This window comes from Simochromis diagramma, unplaced genomic scaffold (genome assembly GCF_900408965.1).
Source record: "Simochromis diagramma unplaced genomic scaffold, fSimDia1.1 OVJJ01000165.1, whole genome shotgun sequence".
Classification (NCBI taxonomy): Eukaryota; Metazoa; Chordata; class Actinopteri; order Cichliformes; family Cichlidae; genus Simochromis; species Simochromis diagramma.
This window is the reverse complement of record NW_024387467.1, coordinates 2,963,713-2,986,479: the sequence shown is the minus strand read 5'-3', so window position 1 is coordinate 2,986,479 and position 22,767 is coordinate 2,963,713. Positions and strand designations below refer to the sequence as shown.

Here is a 22,767-nt window from a genome sequence, read left to right as displayed (position 1 = left end):
GACCATGGAGGAGAGAGGAAGGCTATGAAAGTACATGAAAACTGGTTCGAAATTTGGGCTTAACTGACTCGTGGAGGTTGAGAAAGTGTCCGAAGCAATGAAACAAAAGGTAAAATGAAATAAACTCACATAAGCAGAGAGCTGTAAAAGAAAGGCACCTTTTAAGGAGATGCCTTTTTTGGGGGAAAAAATGGAGCTAGGGGAGAGAGAGGCTTTGCCAAATCTGCAGTTCCACTGAACACACATACAATTAACCTTTCTCCTAACACACACACATGCAATGATGATCAGCTTACACTCATGAACACGTCAATATCTCTCAGCAACTAAAGCACGGAAACTGAACATACACTTATTATTAAATGTTACTAATATAATTAAATGTCTACTGCTGATAGAAAACTCTCCAGGTTGCATGACAAGAGTTTAACTTTTGTAAAAGAGACTGCTATGACCAACCAGTGATCAAATAATACATTTAGTTGTGAAGATAGTCAAACTGTTGTTACATTCCCCAGGAGGATGTTGGTTCTCTTCTTTCAACTAACTCCTTATGTTTTGTCTAGGCTCCACCTTCTCTGTCCTGATTGGATGCTGCTCACAGAATCCAGCTAATTGTCAATTAGCTGAGCACTACTTAAGGCCTGTGGAGCTGTGTTTCTGGGCCCTATGCCCATTTTGGATTGCCATACCTGTGCAGGCTTGCATGCCTTTGTGACTTGTATGTGTTCGTGTTCAGACTGCCTGTAGGGGAGAGCTGCCTTTTATTTTGACCCTGTTTTCTTTTTTTATGTGTTGTCAGGTAGGTTATGGTTATAGGTTGTATATTTTGTTTTCTTGAGAGTTAGGTAAGTTTCTTTTTTTCATATCAGGGAAGATTTGTTTGTTATGTTGGCCATGGCTCTTCCTGGAGTTAATCCTCAGTCCGAACCAGAATTTCAACACTAGCATGAAATAAACTTTTAAAATTATTATCTTAGCTCCTCCTTTATCTTTGTCCCTTCAAGCCCCTTAGACTAGCCAGGGGAAGTAACACTGTGGAATGTTTTCCGCTGATTAAGCAACATGAGTGAGTTAATGTGGGGGGGAAACTCTCCTCTGTGATAAGATTTAAACATGCATCTCTGTTGTCCTGTTAACTTGGGGGGGTTATGAGTTGATATGCAAATTAGTTGGTTTGATTAGATTAGAGAAAAGATGAGGTGATATATTTATTTTAAAAAAGGTGCCTGATAATGTGGATAGAAGGTGTAGTGGGAAATGAAAAAGCAGCTTTAGAAGAACTGCCTAAAGAAACACCTAAAAGTGAGATAGGAGAGAAGGAAAAGAAAGGGGAGGGAGAGAGATCTGACACAGAGCTTGGGCCGGCGCTTCTCCCCTCTCCGTATAATATGGTAAATGGCCTGCATTTGTATAGCGCTTTACTCAGTCCCTAAGGACCCCAAAGCGCTTTACACTACATTCAGTCATTCACCAATTCACACACACATTAACACACTGGCAATGAAAGGCCTACATTGTAGCCACAGCTGCCCTGGGGCGCACTGACAGAGGCGAGGTACAATACACCAAATAGCACATAATTTTCCTGTTCGTCCACCCCTGTCTGTTCTTCTACTTATGACCCATTACAGGCTGCTCTGCAGGCCATGGAAGCCGAAGCTGACCTGGACTCCTGCTCCCCCCTCTCCCCTCTTCGACGTGACCCTGACCAACTGCAGCAGCAGCTGGACCCACCACAACAACCTGAAAATGCCAACAGAGCTGCAGGAGAGAGATCTCACACAGTGGACACGGAGGGCGCTAAACCCAATTAATAGTGCCGACTGGCATCTGTGTCTTCTGTGTCTTCTGGATACTGGTGTTTTTCACTATTTTTCTTCTCAATCCACTTCGAGTTTTGAAATATTAGCTACATACATATATACATACATGACAGTATCCAGAAGACACTCAGTTTTCTAAGCCCGTCGGCACTGGTACCGTAATATACGTAAGCTAAGTGCAACAAGAATGTAGGTGCGGCTGGCTAGCTTGAACGTGACTTCGCAAGTGAGGGCTCATTTGACCACAGTCTTGTAACAGGCTGCTGCCCCACAGCTGTCGCATTTCACAGACTTCTGATGGTCTCTGCTGAGACTAATATATTGTTAAGTAATGCAGCTGCTTCACTTGGGCTACTAGCAGGTTGCTGAGTAGACATCTGTTGTATTGGTTTGTTTGAAATCTACCCCTTTTTCCTTCAGTTTCCTTGTCAGGAAACAACTTCCTGTTCAGCTGAAACTGCTTGGTTTTCAGTGAAGTCTGTGTGTGTGTGTGTGTGTGTGTGTGTGTGTGTGTGTGTGTGTGTGTGTGTGTGTGTGTGCGCTAAAGTTTCAGTAGTGTGTGTGTGTGTGTGTGTGTGTGTGTGTGTGTGTGTGTGTGTGTGTGTGTGTGAGCGCTAAAGTTTCAATAGTGTGTGTGAATGAGAGCGTGAGCGAGAGCTAAAGTTCAGTAAAAATGTCCCTTACGGCACCTCATAGATTATATTCTTAAACTTAGTTACAGCACTTTCAGAAAGACATCTACTGTGATAAAGTCTACTCTCCACTGCTGTGTAATCAATTATTGTGAATGTAAATGTTATCAGGAAATGATCAGACAGGAGAGGGTTTTCAGGAAACACTGTTAAATGTTCAGTTTCTATGCCATATGTTAAAACAAGATCTAGAGTGTGATTAAAGTGGTGGGTGGGTTCTTTTACATTTTGACAGAAGCCAATTGAGTCTAATAACAGATTAAATGCCCATGTTGACGCTGTCATTTTTAGCATCTACATGGATGTTAAAATCAGCCACAATAATTATTTTATTGGAGGTCTGTGAAGGTTCTCAGTCATCCAGGTCATCGTAGTCAAAGGAGCTTGCAAAGAAAAGCGTCTGGACTTCTTTAAGTTACTTGAAGACGTTTCACCATCCCCTATGTAGCCGGTGTATCAGAAAAACTCAGGAGAGTTTTCTCCAAGCATGACATCCCGGTGCATTTCAGACCCAGCAACACGCTCAGACAAAAACTGGTTCACCCGAAAGATAAAACGCCAAAACACAGACTTAACAATGTGGTGTATGCTGTACAGTGCAGCAAGGAATGCTCAGACCTCTACATTGGAGAGACCAAACAGCCACTTCACAAGCGCATGGCACAACATAGAAGAGCCACCTCCACAGGACAAGACTCAGCAGTCCATCTGCATCTTAAGGATAAAGGACACTCTTTCGAGGATGCCAATGTTCACATTTTGGACAGAGAGGACAGATGGTTTGAAAGAGGAGTGAAAGAAGCCATCTATGTCCACTGTGAGCGACCATCTTTGAACAGAGGCGGGGGTTTATGACACCAACTCTCTGCCATCTATAATCCAGTTTTGAGATCCCTTCAAATCAAATCAAATCAAATCAAATCACTTTTATTGTCACATCACATGTGCAGGTACATTGGTACAGCACATGTGAGTGAAATTCTTGTGTGCGAGCTTCACAAGCAACAGAGTTGTGCAAAATACAATAATGTAAACAAGCAAAATACAAGAATGGCTACATCTGAAACTAATAAATATATGTACAATATATAATAGTATATGCATTTCTGGATGTGTATACTAAATATTTTTCTACGTGTGTGTGTGTGTGTGTGTGTGTGTGTGTGTGTGTGTGTGTGTACACATGTTTTACAAATTAAATAGAGTAAACAATAAATAAAATATATAAAATAAAATATACAGAGTGAGACATGTGCAAAACAGTGGCGTTACTGTACAGTATGGAGTGCATAATGTTAAAGTTCCAGTAGTGAAGCTGAGGTGTCTATGAAGTGTTCAGCAGTCTGATGGCCTGATGGAAAAAGCTGTCTCTCAGTCTGCTGGTACGGGACCGGATGCTGCAGAACCTCCTTCCTGATGGAAGTAGTCTGAACAGTTTATGGCTGGGGTGACTGGAGTCCTTGATGATCCTCCCCGCTTTCCTCAGGCACCGCTTCCTGTAGATGTCTTGGAGGGAGGGAAGCTCACCTCCAATTATCCGTTCAGAGCACCGCACTACTCGCTGGAGAGCTTTGCAGTTGTAGGCGGTGCTGTTGCCATACCAGGTGGTGATGCATCCAGTGAGGATGCTCTCAATGGCACAGTGATAGAAGGTCCTGAGGATGCGGGGGCTCATGCCGAATCTTTTCAGTCTCCTGAGAAAGAAGAGGCACTGCTGCGCCTTCTTCACTGTTTTGTTTGTGTGTACTGACCACGTAAGATCCTCAGCCAGATGTACACCAAGGAACCGGAAGCTGCTCACTCTCTCCACAGCAGCGCCGTTGATGGTGATGGGGGTGTGTACTTCTCTGCACCTCCGGAAGTCCACTATCAACTCCTTTGTCTTTGCGACGTTGAGGGTGAGATGGTTGTCTTGACACCAGTGGGTCAGGGCGCTGATCTCCTCCCTGTAAGCTGTCTCATCACTGTTGGTGATAAGACCCACCACTGTAGTGTCGTCCGCAAACTTCACAATGATGTTGGAGTTGTTAGTGGCCGTGCAGTCGTAGGTGTAGAGTGAGTACAGGAGACGGCTCAGTACACACCCCTGTGGAACACCAGTGTTCAGTGTGACGGGGGATGAGGTGATGCTGCCCAGTCTGACCAGACGCCTTAACGCCCACTGACATCCTGGGCCATCTGATCTCAGGAATTTGCATGATAAGGTGGGGCCAGGTTTCACAATGAACTCACCCGAAACTGGCTGATTGGGGCCCACACCCATTTTCCCACCTTGGCTCAGGCGATTAGAGGATCATCAGGGGGTCCTTTTGTCCCTCTGTGGGGGGTCACTCCCACTAGGCTTATATCTGGGACTCTCCACCATTTGACCTTAGAACTGAAGAAGCTTCTCGGATGAGAGGTGAAACATCTTCAAGTAACTTAAAAAAGTCCAGACGCTTTTCTTTGCAAGCTCCTTTGACTATTTTATTGGAGATTTTCACTTTTTTCATGTGCTGAATCATTTTTACCTGGATCCTGATCATTTTACTGTCTTTGTGCTTGTTCTTTACTGTTTATCTAACTGTAGCTTCTTGCATTCCATCACTGTGTATATTTGCCTTCAAACTGGTCAGACTGGTCATAGTAAAGTTCACTGTTGAAATGAAACCTTGTTGTAGCTGCCAGTGTGAATACACTGATCCCTGCTCAGCTCTCACACTCACTGTTTGCTTTCTTTGGAATATGACCAATGCAAATATTGAAAGCCAGGGAGTTTCTCTGTTTACAGTCTAGATCCTGTTCAACTTCCTATGTTCACCACATCCACAAAGTCATTTATGTATCTGGGATATTTTTCCACTTACCAAAACACTTCTAATGACAATAAACTATCAAACAAAATATATTAATGTTCTGTGAATATATGAAAAACCAACATAAGTGTGAAAACATGTAGTCTTTCTACAAAGATATTTCATCTCATAGCTGCTCACAGACTGTATTTACAAGTGACAAACTACAATATCTAACGCATAAGTACATCGAAAGTATTTATCAAATATTTTCTGTATTCAAATATATTCAGAGATATTTGAAAGCCTTTCCAGGTGAGTTTGATCGAGGAGGGTCGGAAGCCAGTGTCAGACAGAGACTTTACAGTCAACGAGTCAAGGAGGCCATCAGTGTTGGGGAGTAACGGAATACATGTACCGCCGTTACGTATTTAAAATACAAAATATGAGTAACTGTATTCCGTTACAGTTACCGTTTAAAAAGGTGGTATTTAGAATACAGTTACTTTGTTGAAATAAATGGATTACACTGCGGTACTTTCCGGTTTCATTTTGTCGCGGGTCAGGACTGTTTGGGTTTTGTTTGACTGCTACGTTCTGTTGTTCCAGGCGGCAGCGTTACGGTTGCCATGGTTACAGGGCGACGCTCTCTCTCTCTCTGCGACTGTGTGTTTCCTGGGTGAGAGAGCGCCTTTTTGTTGTTGTTATTGTTGTGCTAAGCTAACAGGCAGAATGCTACAAGCATAGCTCTAAAGAATGTAGCATCATGGGCAGTGTAGTCCGTGTTGCAGGGAGAATGGACTGCCATACACGTTATGGGTCTGTGAGCGCGAGGAGGGAGAAAAAGGGGAGTGGAAAGGTTGTCATCGAGGATAAACAGGAGCTGGAAGCATGTAAATATAATAATAACCACTTCAGCCAAGAAGAGTGCCTGACGAGCCCAGTTGTAAGTAAGCTATTAAGACTCGACTGTACACCGTGTTCGAGTTTTCCTCCGAAAACAATAAGTTCCGTTGGAGCAACCTTTCAACGCCTCTCTCTGTCTCTCGCAAGAAAAGTTGACCCAGACAACAAAGTAAAGCTATTTTTTGGCTACGAGCTGACAGGGACCCCGCCGTATTAGTCAGAGGTCCCTTTACTACAGTTCGGAGTCGCGGACCTTCAGAAATAGTAATAAATCACACAGCAATAGTACATTCACATTGTTGTAAAAAGCATGATAATATATTAAGTAATCCAAAGTATTCAGAATACGTTACTGTCATTGAGTAACGTAACGGAATACGTTGCAGAATACATTTTAAAAGTAACCTTCCCAACACTGGAGGCCATTTACATGAAAGGGGAAAGACCATCTCTCATCGAGGAGGGGCCTAAGGGTACATCTGTCACCATCTTACAATGCTGTGATTGCAGCCATTCCCCAACTCTCTGTGAATGGTACTCATGGCCATTGATCAGTGGGCTTTGATCAGTGGTTGTTGATCAATGGTCATTTGAATTTCAACACATTCTCACTCCCAACTCGTCAAACGTGTGACGCATGGTCAGGCTCCCTCTGCTGCACTTATGGACGCGCAGGGTACCCCCCTCGCGTCGGGAATTGACGTGAAGGGTCCTCCGATTGAAGAGATTGCCGCGGAAGTGCCTGTTGTCGGTATATTTAGACATTTTCCAAATCACATTGTAGTGACGTATACAGAACACAATAAATTATATAATGTAAACAACTACCTGAAAAACAGGTAGAACGATACTTTTGTATGGTTTATTGCATTTATGGAGGGAGTGATGTATGCTGGGTAATGGCACAGCTAGCTACTGGGTGACTTTATTCACCCGCTTCGGCTGTTATCAGTCCATACAATGGGCGTTATTAGCACAAATCAGTCCCATAGATATGGGCCATCTCCTGCTAGATTGTTCAGAAGGTTGTTCTCATCCATCCAGATGGAGGATCACTAACAGGAGCGTGGAAGACTCCAGAATCCACTCTGGCTGGAATCCGGTGGATATGCAGTGTGTACAGGCAACGGTGTGTTCACACCGAATACGATGGACGCGAAAAAAAGCCCCAAACGCCCCTAATTTGACGCCTGCACATTGGCACCTCTACGCGTGTCCAAGAAAAATCCATCGCGCCCCAAAATATCATATTTTAACGCGCATGAACCGGAAATGTGGGAGGGATGTGGGAGGAAGTTGTGCCAGACCGGTGGTATCTTTGCTAGATCTCTCTTCGAGCTAGCACTTGAAGAGAGAGTCTCCGTTCTCTATTTACTGTGGAGAGCAGAGTAGCGGCGTAAAAGACATCCTCGCCGTACCTGGGTCCATCAGGTCCTCCAGAGGTGTGAGCAGTTTGGTGAGTTTCACCACTTGCTCCAGGAGCTGCGCCTGGATGACGTCCGATTCCAGCGCTATCACCGTCATTCACTCGGCCAGTTTGAGGACCTGCTGTCCCGCGACGGTCCCAGAATCGCCCGCCTAGACACCAATTACAGGCGCTCAATCCCACCTGCAGAGCGCCTGTCCATCTGCCTGAGGTTAGTAAAAGTGTTTAATACGGTAGTCCTTTATTGATACCTGTGCTAATATATGCTAAACCATCCATTTATACACTGCTAACATGGATGTGCTATGCTAACAGTGAATGCTGTCGGTGTTTGCTGAAAGCGAACTGGGGTACAGAGACGACTATTTATAATATTTCTAGTGATACTCAGAAGGTCTCATCAAGCCCCGATTTAATACGATTTATGCTGTTATCAGTGTTTGCGATGATAGCATGGCTGTGGTGTCATATCAATGTATGCGCTGGTGTTTGCTGATATCAAACTGTAGCATTAGGACCACTGAGTTAACCTTTGTAGTGATACTCACTCCTTTTTATTTAGAACTGGTTTAATTCTGGGATAGGTGAATATTTGTATATAATCCCTGCAGCTGTCAGACTGTATAGCAGGGGTCACCAGCCTTTATTAAAACAGAGTTAGATAAAACTGAACAGTTTGGTTCATCTTTAGTTACATGGTTCTATCTTGATAAGCTATGTCTTATCACAGATTAATTTTTCAAAAATATTAATGATTTAAGCAAGGAAAGGGCTACATGTCAACATACAACTCTTTATTTCTATTAATGTCTTACTTCATTCCTACCTGATTGACATGTTTAGGAATTATGAGTGATTGGCTCGCTGTAGTTGTGAAAGTTGCTACCAATCAAATTATGATATGTTCAAGTTAAAACAAAACAACTGTTTTAGATATCATCTAATATACATTTTGTAATTATCCTTATAATTACAAAAATTTTTATGTAAGATTTAAGTTTTGTGATTTAAATCTGACATCACAAAAGTATTTTGGAATTTGAATAATGTATTTTGTAACTGCAGTACACATAATACTGATTTTGAACAATTTTGTCCAGCTTCCTTGTCACCGCGGACTCCTTCAGCACCAAGCGTTCAGTTACAGAGTCGGTGTGTCAGATCACCCCCCAGGCAGCGACGGCCATCTGGGACTGTCTAGTGGACGACTTCATGGCTGCGCCTTCACCTGGAGACTGGAATCCATCACAGAGGGATTTCCAGGAGCGCTGGAACTTCCCTCTGTGCTGTGCAGCTCTGGATGGGAAGCACGTCCAGACAAAGGCACCCCATATATCATATAGGAGACACACACATTGATATACACTAAATATTTATTTCATTTCTTTTTTGTGGTGCCCAAATTTATGCACCTGCTTGATTTTGTTTAAACAATTATTGCACACTTTTTGTAAATCCAGTAAACTTCTTTTCACTTCTCAAATATCACTGTGTGTGTCTCCTGTATGATATTTAACTGACATTTTTTATTGTAACAACCAACGATTTATACAGGAAAATGATGTCTATTAACAAGGTTGCCCAAACTTTTGCATCCCACTATATTAGTATATTTTGTCATTAGTATAATATGAAATAAATTCTACATGTGTCAAGTCGTGTGCCAACATTTGCTGTGTAGTAGAACTGAGACATTAGTCATTATAAAAATTTATTTGAAATAATATTAGAATTCTCAAACAGAAAAACATTAAACATAAATATATAAAATATAAGTATTTACAGAGAGACAGGAATAAAAAGGACCAGCTGCTCTCCAGAGCAGGAACAAGGCTGAGGAGGAAATGCTCCATTGGAGACTGCTGTGGACTCTTCAGGGACACCAGGGTGGCCAGCTCCACCACCGATGGACCGTCCTGGGACCTGTCCCTCATCTGCCTTGGAGCCGTCCTCCCCTGTGGGCCTGTAAAACAGCACAAAACACAAAGAAATGAGAAGGCTGCTACGAGATTTTAATTTCAACATTGAAAAAAACAGAAACAAACCAAAACCAGGATATAATCAGATTGGTTGTAGATATTTAGTAAAGGTGATCACAGGCAATCCCACCGACTAAAAAGGTATCAGTGCTTGCTGTACATACCTGTGGGTGCAGCAGCAGGAGCTCAGGGACTGGGGAGCCAGGAGAAGCAACAGGGGATGCTCTGCTGCAGAATCAGTTTGTTCTATCAATACAGTATTAAATGTTAACATGTTGAATATAATCAGAGAAAGTATATAGAGTGGTCCCTCATTTATTGCAGCAGGGGTTCTCAGAATAACTAGCCCCTGGTCACGCACTTTATACACTTTTTTCCACACACACACATGAACATTGGTCACAGTTCTCACAATTGATTCTCAAAGTGCAAACCTTTGTAGATTGCAAAACGCAAAAGTATTATTATGCCGCGTATCACGCTAAGTTATTTTAAGGACTAGTTTATGGCAATGGATGAATTTACTGACTGATGCGCAGAAGAAATAGTTCTTTATGGAGCCTAGATGGTGTGAATGATGAGACCAAAGACTGCAATATCTTGTACCAAAAATATATTGAATAAATAGGGGAAAGGGGAAATGGAACAAAATAATTAATACAACACACAACGTAAATGTCCACAATTAAATAATAAATCAATGCTGTGATCTTTCTGTGCAAGAGTCCTTTTGCTAAGAGTCCTTTTTTTGGTCCTTTTCTTTTTAAAGTTCACTTTTAAGGTATTCCTCCTTAGGGTCCAGCTTCATACAAGGGGGAAATATGTCCGTAATCCAAAGACGGCTAAGTGGGGGAAAAGAGGGGAAAACAAAGGATGGTCCTACCGGCTCGCCACTTCAATATGAAGAAGATCAATTCAAAGGGGGAAAAAAAACCTGACCTGTAGGTCAGAAAAATGTCCATTAGCACATCTAATTCAGTTTACCGGTAAACAAGTATATTCTTCTGCAAGTCTAGGTAACAATGCAAATCATAAATCATCATCAATCAATGTACAACAGTTAAATCATAAATCATCTTGGCTACGTAGCTTAATCTATACATTCCAGTAGCGTTCGCTACAAACAATACAAAAACAACAATAAAGAAAAACAACTATCTAACAGACAGCATAGCCGAATTCAAGGCAACACATAACAATAATCATTCAATCGCACTTTGTTTCAAAGTAAGCCCATTAAAATGCTTAAGTAAATAAAAGTGTTCAAAAACAGCAGTTTTTGAACCGGAGTTCTGCTCGCGGTGGGAACGCTGCCGCACAAAGTCATTTTTTAAATCGCGAAAACGATCGGCTGGTTACTGACAACCAAAGGTTGTAAGATATTAAGGACACTTACCGCTGAGTTTAAAGTTTAAAGATGAATTGAGGGGAGAAAACGCTTTGTTTTCCAACACCGTTCTAAATACCATAAGCTCACAGCCACAGCAGGAGTCGAACCCGGAAGTATCCCTCCACAGCCGGTTTTCAGAGTTGCCGCGACGTGGAAGGAGCCAATCAGAAGAGGGACCTCAAATCAGCTGACGTGGGTCATGTGACAGGGAGTAGTTGATATGGGTTACAGGTTCCCCCCTCGATCTCATGTACGTTCCTGTACATGGTGGTTGGGTCCGGATGACAGGTTGTTCAGTGGCAGTAAGCAGATGGTCCTCTTCATCCTCCAGTGCATGAGTAAAGGCAGTGGTTAAGACATGGACTAGTGCCTGAATACTCTTCAAGATGGGCTGACCAAGCTTAGAGTATTGTAACCGGTCCGGAGGTTTCCTGGTCCGAGTTGATGTTCTCAGAGGTTCTAGTTCAGAGCTGGAGCTGTCAGAGTTAGATGGTAGATCAGCAGCAGAGGACATACTGGACTCAGTCGGCAATTCAACATTGGTAGGTTCAGCAGAGGACAGACTGTCCTCTGATTCCACAGTATCAGGAGCTTCCTCCTTGACAGGGGTTTCTGAGTCAGGGGTTTCACTCTCTGCTGGCTCAAGAGGAGGCAAAGGGAGTGTAGCAGGTTCACAGACTGGTGTATCAGATGGTAAAGGTTCAGTGGCTGGAACGGCGGATGGCGGTTCTGGCAGATTATGGACAGTGGTGAATTGCAGAGGCTCTGAGACAGGATCATACCATTGATGCGGTATCATTTCATCCTCATCGTCTGACTGAGGTTGTGCACAGTCCTCATCAGAAAGGTTGAATAACTGCTTCCTGGTTGGTTTTACAGTTGTTCGGTTGGTTCTAGTGGAATGCGGCAAGAATCCACATGGTAATAGGAGATCTCTGTGTAGGGTACGAATTGGTTTGGATTTGTTCTCTGGTCGGACAGTGTACACTGGAAGATTTTCTGCTCTTTTTACCACCACATAGATGTCTGGTTCCCATTTGTCTGCGATTTTGTGTTTGCCTCGGAGTTTCACATTATGTACCAGAACCCTGTCACCAACGTCCAGTTCAGAGGGGGTGATATGTTGGTCGAAACAGCTCTTGTTTCTTTCCATGAGCTTCTCCGCATTGCCAATGGCAATTTTGTAGCTCTTTTCTAGATTTGACTTCAGGTTCTGGACATATTGTGAATGAGTCGGTTGATTGCCGTCCACAGGCAGTCCAAAGACCAGGTCAATCGGGAGGCGAGGTTGTCGACCAAACATGAGCTCATAGGGTGAGTAGCCAGTAACATCACTCCGGGTGCAGTTGTATGCGTGGACCAAGGGCTTAACAAAATCTTTCCAGTGAGTTTTCTCTTCTGTGGTGAGTGTTCCGAGCATATTCAGGAGTGTTCTGTTAAAGCGCTTGACTGGATTTCCTCGTGGATGGTATGGTGTACTTCTTATTTTGTGAATTCCAGCCATTTTGCAGAGTTCTTTTATTGTGCGTGACTCAAAGTCTGGTCCTTGATCACTATGGAGCTTTTCTGGGATACCATAATGAACCAGAAAATTGTCCCAGAGACATTTGGCGACAGTCTTTGCTTTTTGGTTTGGAGTGGGGACAGCGACAGCGTACTTGGTAAAGTGATCTGTTATTACCAGGATGTCTTTGGTTCTGCTCCTGTCGGGTTCCAGTGATAAAAAGTCCATGCAAACCAGTTCCAGAGGTCGATAACTTTGAATGTTCACCAGGGGTGCCGCTCTTTCAGGTAAGGCTTTCCGTTTGGTGCATCTCTCACATGTCTTCACTTTATTCCACACATCATTGGCCATTTTCGGCCAGTAGAATCTTCGACGTACGAGGTCAAGAGTACGTTCGATGCCCAAATGACCCATCTTGTCATGCAGTTCTGACAGTACTTCAGCCCGAAATTTCTGAGGTAACACTAACTGGTGATAGAGCTGGTCCCCAACTTGCCTCCTCCTCACGAGAATGGCGTTTTGGAGCTCCAGGCGATGTTGGTCTCGGAGTAGAAGGGGCAGTTCTGGGAGTTCATCCCGCAAGACGGGAGGTGGACTTTCCCCAGTCTCTAGCAGCAATATGACATGCCTCAGGGTCTGGTCTTCCCTCTGTCTCTCAGTGCTTGCTGTACATACCTGTGGGTGCAGCAGCAGGAGCTCGGGGACTGGGGAGCCAGGAGAAGCAACAGGGGATGCTCTGCTGCAGAATCAGTTTGTTCTATCAATACAGTATTAAATGTTAACATGTTGAATATAATCAGAGAAAGTATATAGAGTGGTCCCTCATTTATTGCAGCAGGGGTTCTCAGAATAACTAGCCCCTGGTCACGCACTTTATACACTTTTTTCCACACACACACATGAACATTGGTCACAGTTCTCACAATTGATTCTCAAAGTACAAACCTTTGTAGATTGCAAAACGCAAAAGTATTATTATGCCGCGTGTCACGCTAAGTTATTTTAAGGACTAGTTTATGGCAATGGATGAATTTACTGACTGATGCGCAGAAGAAATAGTTCTTTATGGAGCCTAGATGGTGTGAATGATGAGACCAAAGACTGCAATATCTTGTACCAAAAATATATTGAATAAATAGGGGAAAGGGGAAATGGAACAAAATAATTAATACAACACACAACGTAAATGTCCACAATTAAATAATAAATCAATGCTGTGATCTTTCTGTGCAAGAGTCCTTTTGCTAAGAGTCCTTTTTTTGGTCCTTTTCTTTTTAAAGTTCACTTTTAAGATATACAAGGGGGAAATATGTCCGTAATCCAAAGATGGCTAAGTGGGGGAAAAGAGGGGAAAACAAAGGATGGTCCTACCGGCTCGCCACTTCAATATGAAGAAGATCAATTCAAAGGGGGAAAAAAAACCTGACCTGTAGGTCAGAAAAATGTCCATTAGCACATCTAATTCAGTTTACCGGTAAACAAGTATATTCTTCTGCAAGTCTAGGTAACAATGCAAATCATAAATCATCATCAATCAATGTACAACAGTTAAATCATTAATCATCTTGGCTACGTAGCTTAATCTATACATTCCAGTAGCGTTCGCTACAAACAATACAAAAACAACAATAAAGAAAAACAACTGTCTAACAGACAGCATAGCCGAATTCAAGGCAACACATAACAATAATCATTCAATCGCACTTTGTTTCAAAGTAAGCCCATTAAAATGCTTAAGTAAATAAAAGTGTTCAAAAACAGCGGTTTTTGAACCGGAGTTCTGCTCGCGGTGGGAACGCTGCCGCACAAAGTCATTTTTTAAATCGCGAAAACGATCGGCTGGTTACTGACAACCAAAGGTTGTAAGATATTAAGGACACTTACCGCTGAGTTTAAAGTTTAAAGATGAATTGAGGGGAGAAAACGCTTTGTTTTCCAACACCGTTCTAAATACCATAAGCTCACAGCCACAGCAGGAGTCGAACCCGGAAGTATCCCTCCACAGCCGGTTTTCAGAGTTGCCGCGACGTGGAAGGAGCCAATCAGAAGAGGGACCTCAAATCAGCTGACTTGGGTCATGTGACAGGGAGTAGTTGATATGGGTTACACGCGGTTTGTCTTCATCTGCCCGCCACTTTCGTGCGCCTTTTTCCCTCGCGGTGCAGGTGTCTATTTCCGAATGAGGCTCATAGTTATGGGTGTTTTTGTGCTGTTTTTTCTATTGGACGTGATGGTTATCAAAACCAAACATGATAAATTTGGCAAGCGCAGGAGATACGACATGGAGGAGATTTGTCAATCAGGCTGCAGAATGCAATGCTGTACGGTGCAAAAAAAAGAAAAAGAAAATCAAAAAAAAAGAGGCAGTGACGGATGAACAGCGGGGCCACTGTGTGCTGTTTATTAATAAACAATAAAATATATTCTTAAATGACAACATGCCTAAAAGCAGAACGGTATTTGTACGTCAGTGGGAAAATAGCGGTGGCTTGCTAGCTTTTGTGCGGCTTCCCCGGGTCAGTGAAAACTTTAGAGAAAACTTAAGAGAAATGAATGAACTTACCAGGTTGCCCGATCTCTTTACATATCTTCCTCCAAGCTCGGTCCTTTATATTCCTGTCTCGGTCCAGAAAGCAGCTGGTGTCGTACGGCTCCGGGTTGTTTGCTACGGCATTGATTAGCCTTCCTTCTATTGAAGAATAAAGGGCTTTGGCTGGATCTGCCCCTTTGAACTAGGTAACAGCCACGTCACCAGGCTCCTGATTGGTTGTCGCGGCGCGATTTGACGCTGGAGTTCCGATTTTTCCAACTCGAGCGGGGGACGCGAAACGCGTGTATGCACAAAATGCAACACATAAACTCACGCGCGTGGTTTTTTTCGCGAGTCAAACGCCTGAAACGCGCTACACTCACGCGCGTTTCAGGCGTTTTGGCGTTTTCGCGACGCAAATCTGCTTCCGAATTTTCGCGGGAGCCGCAATCGCGGGTCAGCGCGCCTTTCCATTGACTTTACATGTAAGCCTGACGCTCTGCCCGCCTCTATCGCGTTCGGTGTGAACACACCGTTACGGTGTGTTCACACCGAACGCGATGGGCGCGAGAAAAAAGCCCCAAACGCCCCTAACTTGACGCCTGCACATTCGCACCTCTACGCGTGTCCAAGAAAAATCCATCGCGCCCCAAAATATCATATTTTAACGCGCGTGAACCGGAAATGTGGGAGGGATGTGGGAGGAAGTTGTGCCAGACTGGTATCTTTGCAAGATGGCAGCTGTCGAGCTAGCGCTTGAGGAGAGAGTCTCCGTTCTCTATTTACTGTGGAGAGCAGAGCAGCGGCGTAAAAGACGTCCTCGCCGTACCTGGGTCCATCAGGTCCTCGAGACGCGTGAGCAGTTTGGTGAGTTTCACCATTTGCTACAGGAGCTGCGCCTGGATGACGGCAGATTCCAGCGATATCATCGTCTGTCACTCAGCCAGTTTGAGGACCTGCTTTCCCGCGTCGGTCCCAGAATCGCCCGCCTAGACACCAATTACAGGCGCTCAATCCCACCAGCAGAGCGCCTGTCCACCTGCCTGAGGTTAGTAAAAGTGTTTAATACGGTAGTCCTTTAATGATACCTGCGCTAATATATGCTAAACCATCCATTTATACACTGCTAACATGGATGTGCTATGCTAACAGTGAATGCTCTCGGTGTTTACCGATAGCAAACTGGTACGACACGACTTCATAATATTTGTAGTGATACACTGACGGTCTCATCAGGTCCCGATTTAATTCGATTTATGCTGTTATCAGTGTTTGAATGATAGCATGGCTGTGGTGTCATAGGTATGCTCTCGGTGTTTGCTGATATCAAACTTGTACTAGGACCAATGTGGGTTAACCTTTGTAGTGATACTCACTCCTTTTTTCATTTAGACCTGGTTTAATTCTGGGATAGTTGAATATTTGTTTAAGATCACGGCAGATTGTTCTAGATTATATCAAATATATATCATGTAATTATCCTTATATTTACAAAATTTTCTATGCAAGATTCATGTTTTGTAATTTCGATAATGTATTTTGTAACTGAAGTACACATAATACTCATTTTGAACACTGTTGTCCAGGTTCCTTGCCACCGGGGACTCCTTCAGGACCATCGCGTTCAGTTTTCGAGTCGGTGTGTCCACGGTGAGCCAGATCATCCCCCAGGTAGCGACGGCCATCTGGGACTGTCTAGTGGACGATTTCATGGCTGTGCCTTCAACTGAAGACTGGCGGTCCATTGCAGAGGGATTCCAGGAGCGCTGGAACTTCCCTCTCTGCTGTGGAGCTCTGGATGGGAAGCACGTCCGGACGAAGGCACCCCCCAACTCAGGATCCATGTTCCACAACTACAAGGGAACTTTTTCCATTGTTCTCCTTGCGGTTGTGGATGCAGAGCATCGCTTCCGCGTCATTGGTGTTGGGGGGTACGGGAGGACCAGCGACGGTGGTATTCTGGCCAGCTCCACCTTTGGTCAGGATCTTCGGGCTGGGACTCTCCATCTGCCTCCTGACCAGCCTCTACCTGGTGGAGAACACCGTGGAGCCCAGCCCCATGTCTTTGTGGCTGATGAAGCGTTCCCGCTGCGGCGTGAGCTCATGAGACCTTTCCCTGGACGCCTCCTCCCTTTAGAGAAGAGGGTCTTTAATTATCGCCTTTCCAGGGCCAGGATGATAGTGGAGGGTGCCTTCGGTATCCTCTCCTCACAGTGGAGGTTGTATCGGCGCGCCATGGAGCTCCGTCCTGAAATTGCGGAGAAGTGTGTGAAGGCAACGTGTGTTCTCCACAACTTTCTGCGCTGTGTGGATGAGAGAGGGGCACCTGCTGTGGGAGGTGTGGCGCCTGCTGTGGTGGAGCCGTTGCAAGGCCTGGGTCGTGTGGCAGCAAACAACTCCTCCAGAGAGGCTGTCCTGGTGAGGGAGAAGTTCATGGCCCACTTCTCGGCAGAGGGAGCTGTGTCTTGGCAACCAAAGGAGTAGCCTGTTTGAAGTCTGAACGACTTCCCCACAACGGCTCTTTTAAGAGCCACCCACAAACCTCTAAAGAGTGTTCCTGTCTTTTTAACATTTTCTTAATGAATGGAGCTCTACTCCAAAATAAACTAACCTCTTTTTACTCTGCAACTTGTCTTCACTATGTTCCTATATACAGTGTGGTGCAAAAGTTTGGGCAACCTTATTAATAGTCATTATTTTCCTGTATGAATCGCTGTTACAGTGAAAAATGTCACTTACATATATCATATAGGAGACACACACATTGATATACACTACATATTTATGTTATTTCTCTTTTTTTGTGTTGCCAATTTATGCACCTGCTTGCTTTAGTTTAAACAGTTATTGCACACTTTCTGTAAATCCAGTGAACTGCATTTCACTTCTCAAATATCACTATGTGTCTCCTATATGATGTATTTAACTGACAATTTTTATTGAGACAACCAACAATTTGTACAGGAAAATAATTACTTTTCACAATGTTGCCCAAACTTATGCATCCCACTGTATTAGTATGTTTTGTTATTAGTGTAATATGAAATAAATTCTACTTTTGTCAAGTCGGGTGCCAATATTTGCTGTGTAGTAGAACAAAGACATTTGTCATTATAAACGTTTATTTGATAAAATATATAAATTCAGTAACAAAAGGACATAAATAACATAAATATATGAAATCTAACTATTTACAGACAGACAGGAATAAAAAGGACCCAGCTTGGAGTGGAAGAGCCTCAGGGAGAAGGAGGAGAAACATAAGAACATTGTTTCTGCCCTGGAGAGCTGCTGCCTCATCAGAAAACTACTGATCATTAGGGTCCAATGTTTCCAAATTTAGCACAGCTGTGCTATTTTCAAAAACTGATTTAGAAATTTGGAATTTCACGAATTCTCGTGTCTGAGGCGGCATGCTCTCCAGAGCAGGAACAAGGCTGAGGAGAAAATATTCTGTTGCAGACGGGCGTGGCCTCTTTAGGCACTCCAGGATAGCCAGCTCCACCGCCGATGGACCGTCCTGGGACCCTTCCCTCGCCCGCCTTCGAGCTGTCCTCCTCTGTGGGCCTGTAAAACACAGAACAAAACACCACAACGAAATGAGAAGGCTGCTACTAGATTTTCATTTTCAAAATTGAAGAAAACCAGGATATGAACAGATTGGTTGTAGATATTTAGTAAAGGTGATCACAAGGGGATTCAAGCAAGTAAAAAGCTATCAGTGCTTGATGTTCATACCTGTGGGTGCAGCAGCAGGAGTGGAGGGACCAGGGACTGGGGAGTCAGGAGAAGCAACAGGGGAGGACTCTGCTGCATGATTACTTGACTCTATCAAGACAATATTAAATGTTAACAGGTCGAAGACAATAGTCATAGAGAATATTATATTATTATATACTTATTATTATATACAGTGGTCTCTCGTTTATTGCAGCACATGAACAGTAGTCACAGTTCTCACAAGTTGATTCTCAAAGTGCAAACCAAGTCAATTTTAAAACGTAAAAGTATGCCGCGCTTTTTCTCCGTCTGCGGTGCCACTTTTGTGCACCTTTTTCCCTCCCGGTGCAGGTGCCTATTTCCGAATGAGGGTCATAGTTATGAGTGTTTTTGTGCTGTTTTTTTCTATTTGAAGTGATGGTTATCAAAACCAAACATAAGTTTGGCAAGCGCAGGAGACATGACATGGAGGAGATTTGTCATTTGGGCTGCAGAATGCAATGCACATTGTTGAAAGCTGTACGGTGCAATAAAAAAAAATCAGCGAAAAGGCGAGGCAGTGACGGATGAACAGTGGGACTACTGTATACTGTTTATTAATAAACAAAATATATTCCTGTATGACAACACGCATTAATTAACTGCCTACATTAATTCATTGTAAACATACCTTCTGACTGACACTCCCCTGCTGCCTCTTCGGGCTGTCCCTGGTCCTCGGGGGAGAAGTTCTCCACGGTCCGTACCATATTTCCACTAGTCTCCCGCAGGGTGAGGAAGGGGTCCAGAAACCCCATGACCGCGAAGAACTTCCATCTCCTCCCCGATCCTGCTGCCGACCCACTCCTCTTCTCCTTCTCTGCCCTCTTCTCCTTATTATAGGTGTCCCTGAGGCTCTTCCACTTTCTCCTGCAGATGTCCTCTGAATAAACGCATTATCTGGTTAGCGGAAAGGTATTTGTACAACAGTGGGAAAATCGCGGGACAGTAGGCGGGCTTGCTAGCTTTTGCGCGGCTTCATCGGGTCAGTCTGAAAATTAAAAAGAAGGAATGAACTTACCAGGTTGCCCGATCTCCTCACTGATTTGTCTCCAAGCTAGGTCCTTTTTATTCCTGTCTCGGTAGAAATAGTAGGTAGCATCGTATAATTCGAGATGATTTGCCACAGCACTGATTAGTTTTTCCTCCATGATGAATGCAGAATGAATGGCTTTGGCGGGATCTGCCCCTTTGAACTAGGTAACAGCCACGTCACCAGGCTCCTGATTGGTTGTCGCGGCGCGATTTGACGCTGGAGTTCAGATTTTTCCAACTCAAGCGGGGGACGCGAAACGCGTGTATGCACAAAATGCAACACATAAACTCACGCGCGTGTTTTTTTTCACGAGTCAAACGCCTGAAACGCGCTACACTCACGCGCGTTTCAGGCGTTTTGGCGTATTCGCGACGCAAATCTGCTTCCGAATTTTCGCGGGAGCCGCAATCGCGGGTCAGCGCGCCTTTCCATTGACTTTACATGTAAGCCTGACGCTCTGCCCGCCTCTATCGCGTTCGGTGTGAACACACCGTTAGACCATTTAGACGGACAGCATTTATAGAATGACTATTAAAAGTCAGCGAGTGTCAGTAATGTTAATGTGGTTATGTTAGTAATACACCGACTGCTAATATAACATCTTTAAGATGCATTTGTAGATATTATTACATGTTTTACCGTCTTTATGGTGTTAGCTTAAAAGTTACGGTGTAAACGTTAGCTTATATTGGAGTAAAGCTGTTACTGTTTAAACGATGTTAGCACAGAAATATTAGCTTCTGTCATGACTGATGAAGTTACTAGTTAATAAAGTTTTCAGTAAAGTGATTAATCGCAACCACAGACTGACAGAAAATATCTCGATTAGCTTCAGTGCATCTGTAATAAATATGTGCAAGTTTCAGTGCTTCGTTTAAACTGTATGATACTTATACTGACCCAGGGTCAGTGTAAAATACAATCCTAGCTGTGTGAACAAAGCCTGGCTCCTTTAATCCTGCATGACAAACCTCAGGATGCAGGTTATTATTACTCTTTCCTGCTGGCACACCTGTCACACCTGAGAGTCAGCTAGAAACTTACAGTGACGTGGACATCATGCAAAGACTGCCAGACTCTGTAATACTGCAAATGATCAGTGACTCAGGTTATCACTAAACTTTAAACAGTACCTCTGTGTCTCTGTGTGCTGAACATCTAGGATTGAGTCAGGCTGCATTGACTGTGGGACTTTAATGTGTTAAAAGCCAGTTGAAGACGGCTCAGAAACATTTGAAGATTAAAATTTAGCATTATGGCTGCTGGTGGTTTGTAAAGCCTCTACTCAGCTGTATTTTTGTTACTAATTTATGTTTGTTGTTGTTTAACACAGATTTCAGAAGAGCAAATATGCTTAATAGTTTAACTAGATTTCATTTGTCAGTGTGGGACTGCTGAGTCACCTGAAGAACTCATTTCATTCATTCTCCACATGATGTTCATTTACAGAAATGTTTCACAGGAACTGATTTCTCCCAAAGGGTGAACTAGTGTGTTTCCATAGATTACCTCTGTATGAATGTACTTCTTAAATGAAGGCAAGTGTTTGTCCTTTTTTGTTCCTCAGGTACAGTACGTGATATCAAGGGCAGGCGGTCAACACTGGGGGAAGACAAGAAGCAGACGTCCTTCCAAGAGGGAGCTGCAGTGAGGTCAGAGGTCAGAATCTGAAACAGCTCAGGTTTATATTTTAGAGGTTATAAAAAATCAAAATGTATTATTTAAAGAAACCTTTAAATAATAGTCATAATTATGATTATTATAAGAAATATCAAACATTTAAGTGGATTTTCTGTTACACATATTGTGTTAGCCCTGCGATAAACTGGCAGCCTGTCTTTGTCCTGTATCAGCTGGGATAGGCTTCATCCTCCCGCAACCCTGAATTGGATACATTGTATTCCAATTATGTAATCTGATCATTTACAAACTCAAGGTATCTAATCAAAATGTAAGTAATAATTATAAAATGGGAAAGCAGAAATAAGTGTGACATAAATGTAAATGTGTTAGCTGACATAGAGGACAGCTACATGCAGTCTGAAAAACCTTTGTTGTCAAGTTTGCAGGTATATCAGCACGAGACATTCTTACATAGAAGAGACGTTAAAGTCTCTAACTCAGTGAAGCATTATTGGTCCCGTCTGTTTGGATAAATATAATAACCTGATGTTTGTCCATTTATTGACACATTTTCTTAAGTGCTTATCCAGTTCAGGATCACAGTGGAGCTGCAGCTGGATATGTTCACTAAATAAACCTTACAAAAGTCAACAATAAACCTGCATCCATGTACGTTGTTGTCCACGGGATGAGAAAATCAAGCTGGAAGACTGTGGAACATGTTAATACATGTTTGTGTGTTTATGCCTGTGTCTTTCACAGGAGGCGCTGGAAGGTTTCCCTAATAGTTCCTGGTGAATCAAAGCAGAACCATAAAGGTTGCTGGACTGCATGATGGCCTTACCCCTGAGCAGTCATCCTGTTAAAGGAGGAACCAGTTAGAAGCTGTTTAAAAGTAGCTGAGCAGATTTCATCTCAAGTAAGCAATTAACTGTTTGTTCATCTGTTCTGCCACTTAAAGAGCATTTAAGGACATCTTTTGAGTGTCCAGTTGAATTAATTCTACTGGCTCTCATGGTCATTTGTTATTATAGACATATTTTTCATGTTCATCCAGCTATTTAGTAAATTCTATCTATTTAATAATATCCGTCAGCTATAAAATGTAATATAAATATAAAAATATCTAAATATCTCCTGTCCTTTATGTTTTAATTATGTAAGTCTGTTATCGTGTTACATTAGCATTCCTCACATATCAATGAGATGCTGTACAGTACAATCCTACTGACACAGCAGAGGGATAACGACGGCTATTCAACATCGTTACACGACACATTCGAGCTGCATGACGCAGACAAAGTGACTAAATCATCTTTTTT

General features: G+C 43.2%; 2 protein-coding genes across 2 annotated transcripts; both read right to left on the bottom strand.

Annotated features, from left to right (window-relative positions):
- Positions 1–10,071: 10,071 nt before the first annotated feature.
- LOC120723406 lies at positions 10,072–12,433 on the bottom strand. The gene is made up of 2 exons (XM_040014839.1): positions 11,000–12,433; positions 10,072–10,542 (listed from the first exon to the last, which is right to left on the bottom strand). The coding sequence occupies exon 1, from the start codon at positions 12,411–12,413 to the stop codon at positions 11,172–11,174; it is 1,242 nt and encodes a 413-aa protein (XP_039870773.1). The 5' UTR covers positions 12,414–12,433; the 3' UTR covers positions 10,072–10,542; positions 11,000–11,171.
- A 5,417-nt stretch (positions 12,434–17,850) lies between these two features.
- Positions 17,851–20,114, bottom strand: LOC120723408 (transcription factor Adf-1-like). The gene is made up of 4 exons (XM_040014841.1): positions 19,808–20,114; positions 19,418–19,669; positions 18,766–18,855; positions 17,851–18,594 (listed from the first exon to the last, which is right to left on the bottom strand). Exons 1-4 carry the CDS (start codon positions 19,935–19,937, stop codon positions 18,335–18,337), a joined length of 732 nt encoding a protein of 243 aa, XP_039870775.1. The 5' UTR covers positions 19,938–20,114; the 3' UTR covers positions 17,851–18,334.
- Between the last annotated feature and the right edge of the window lie 2,653 nt (positions 20,115–22,767).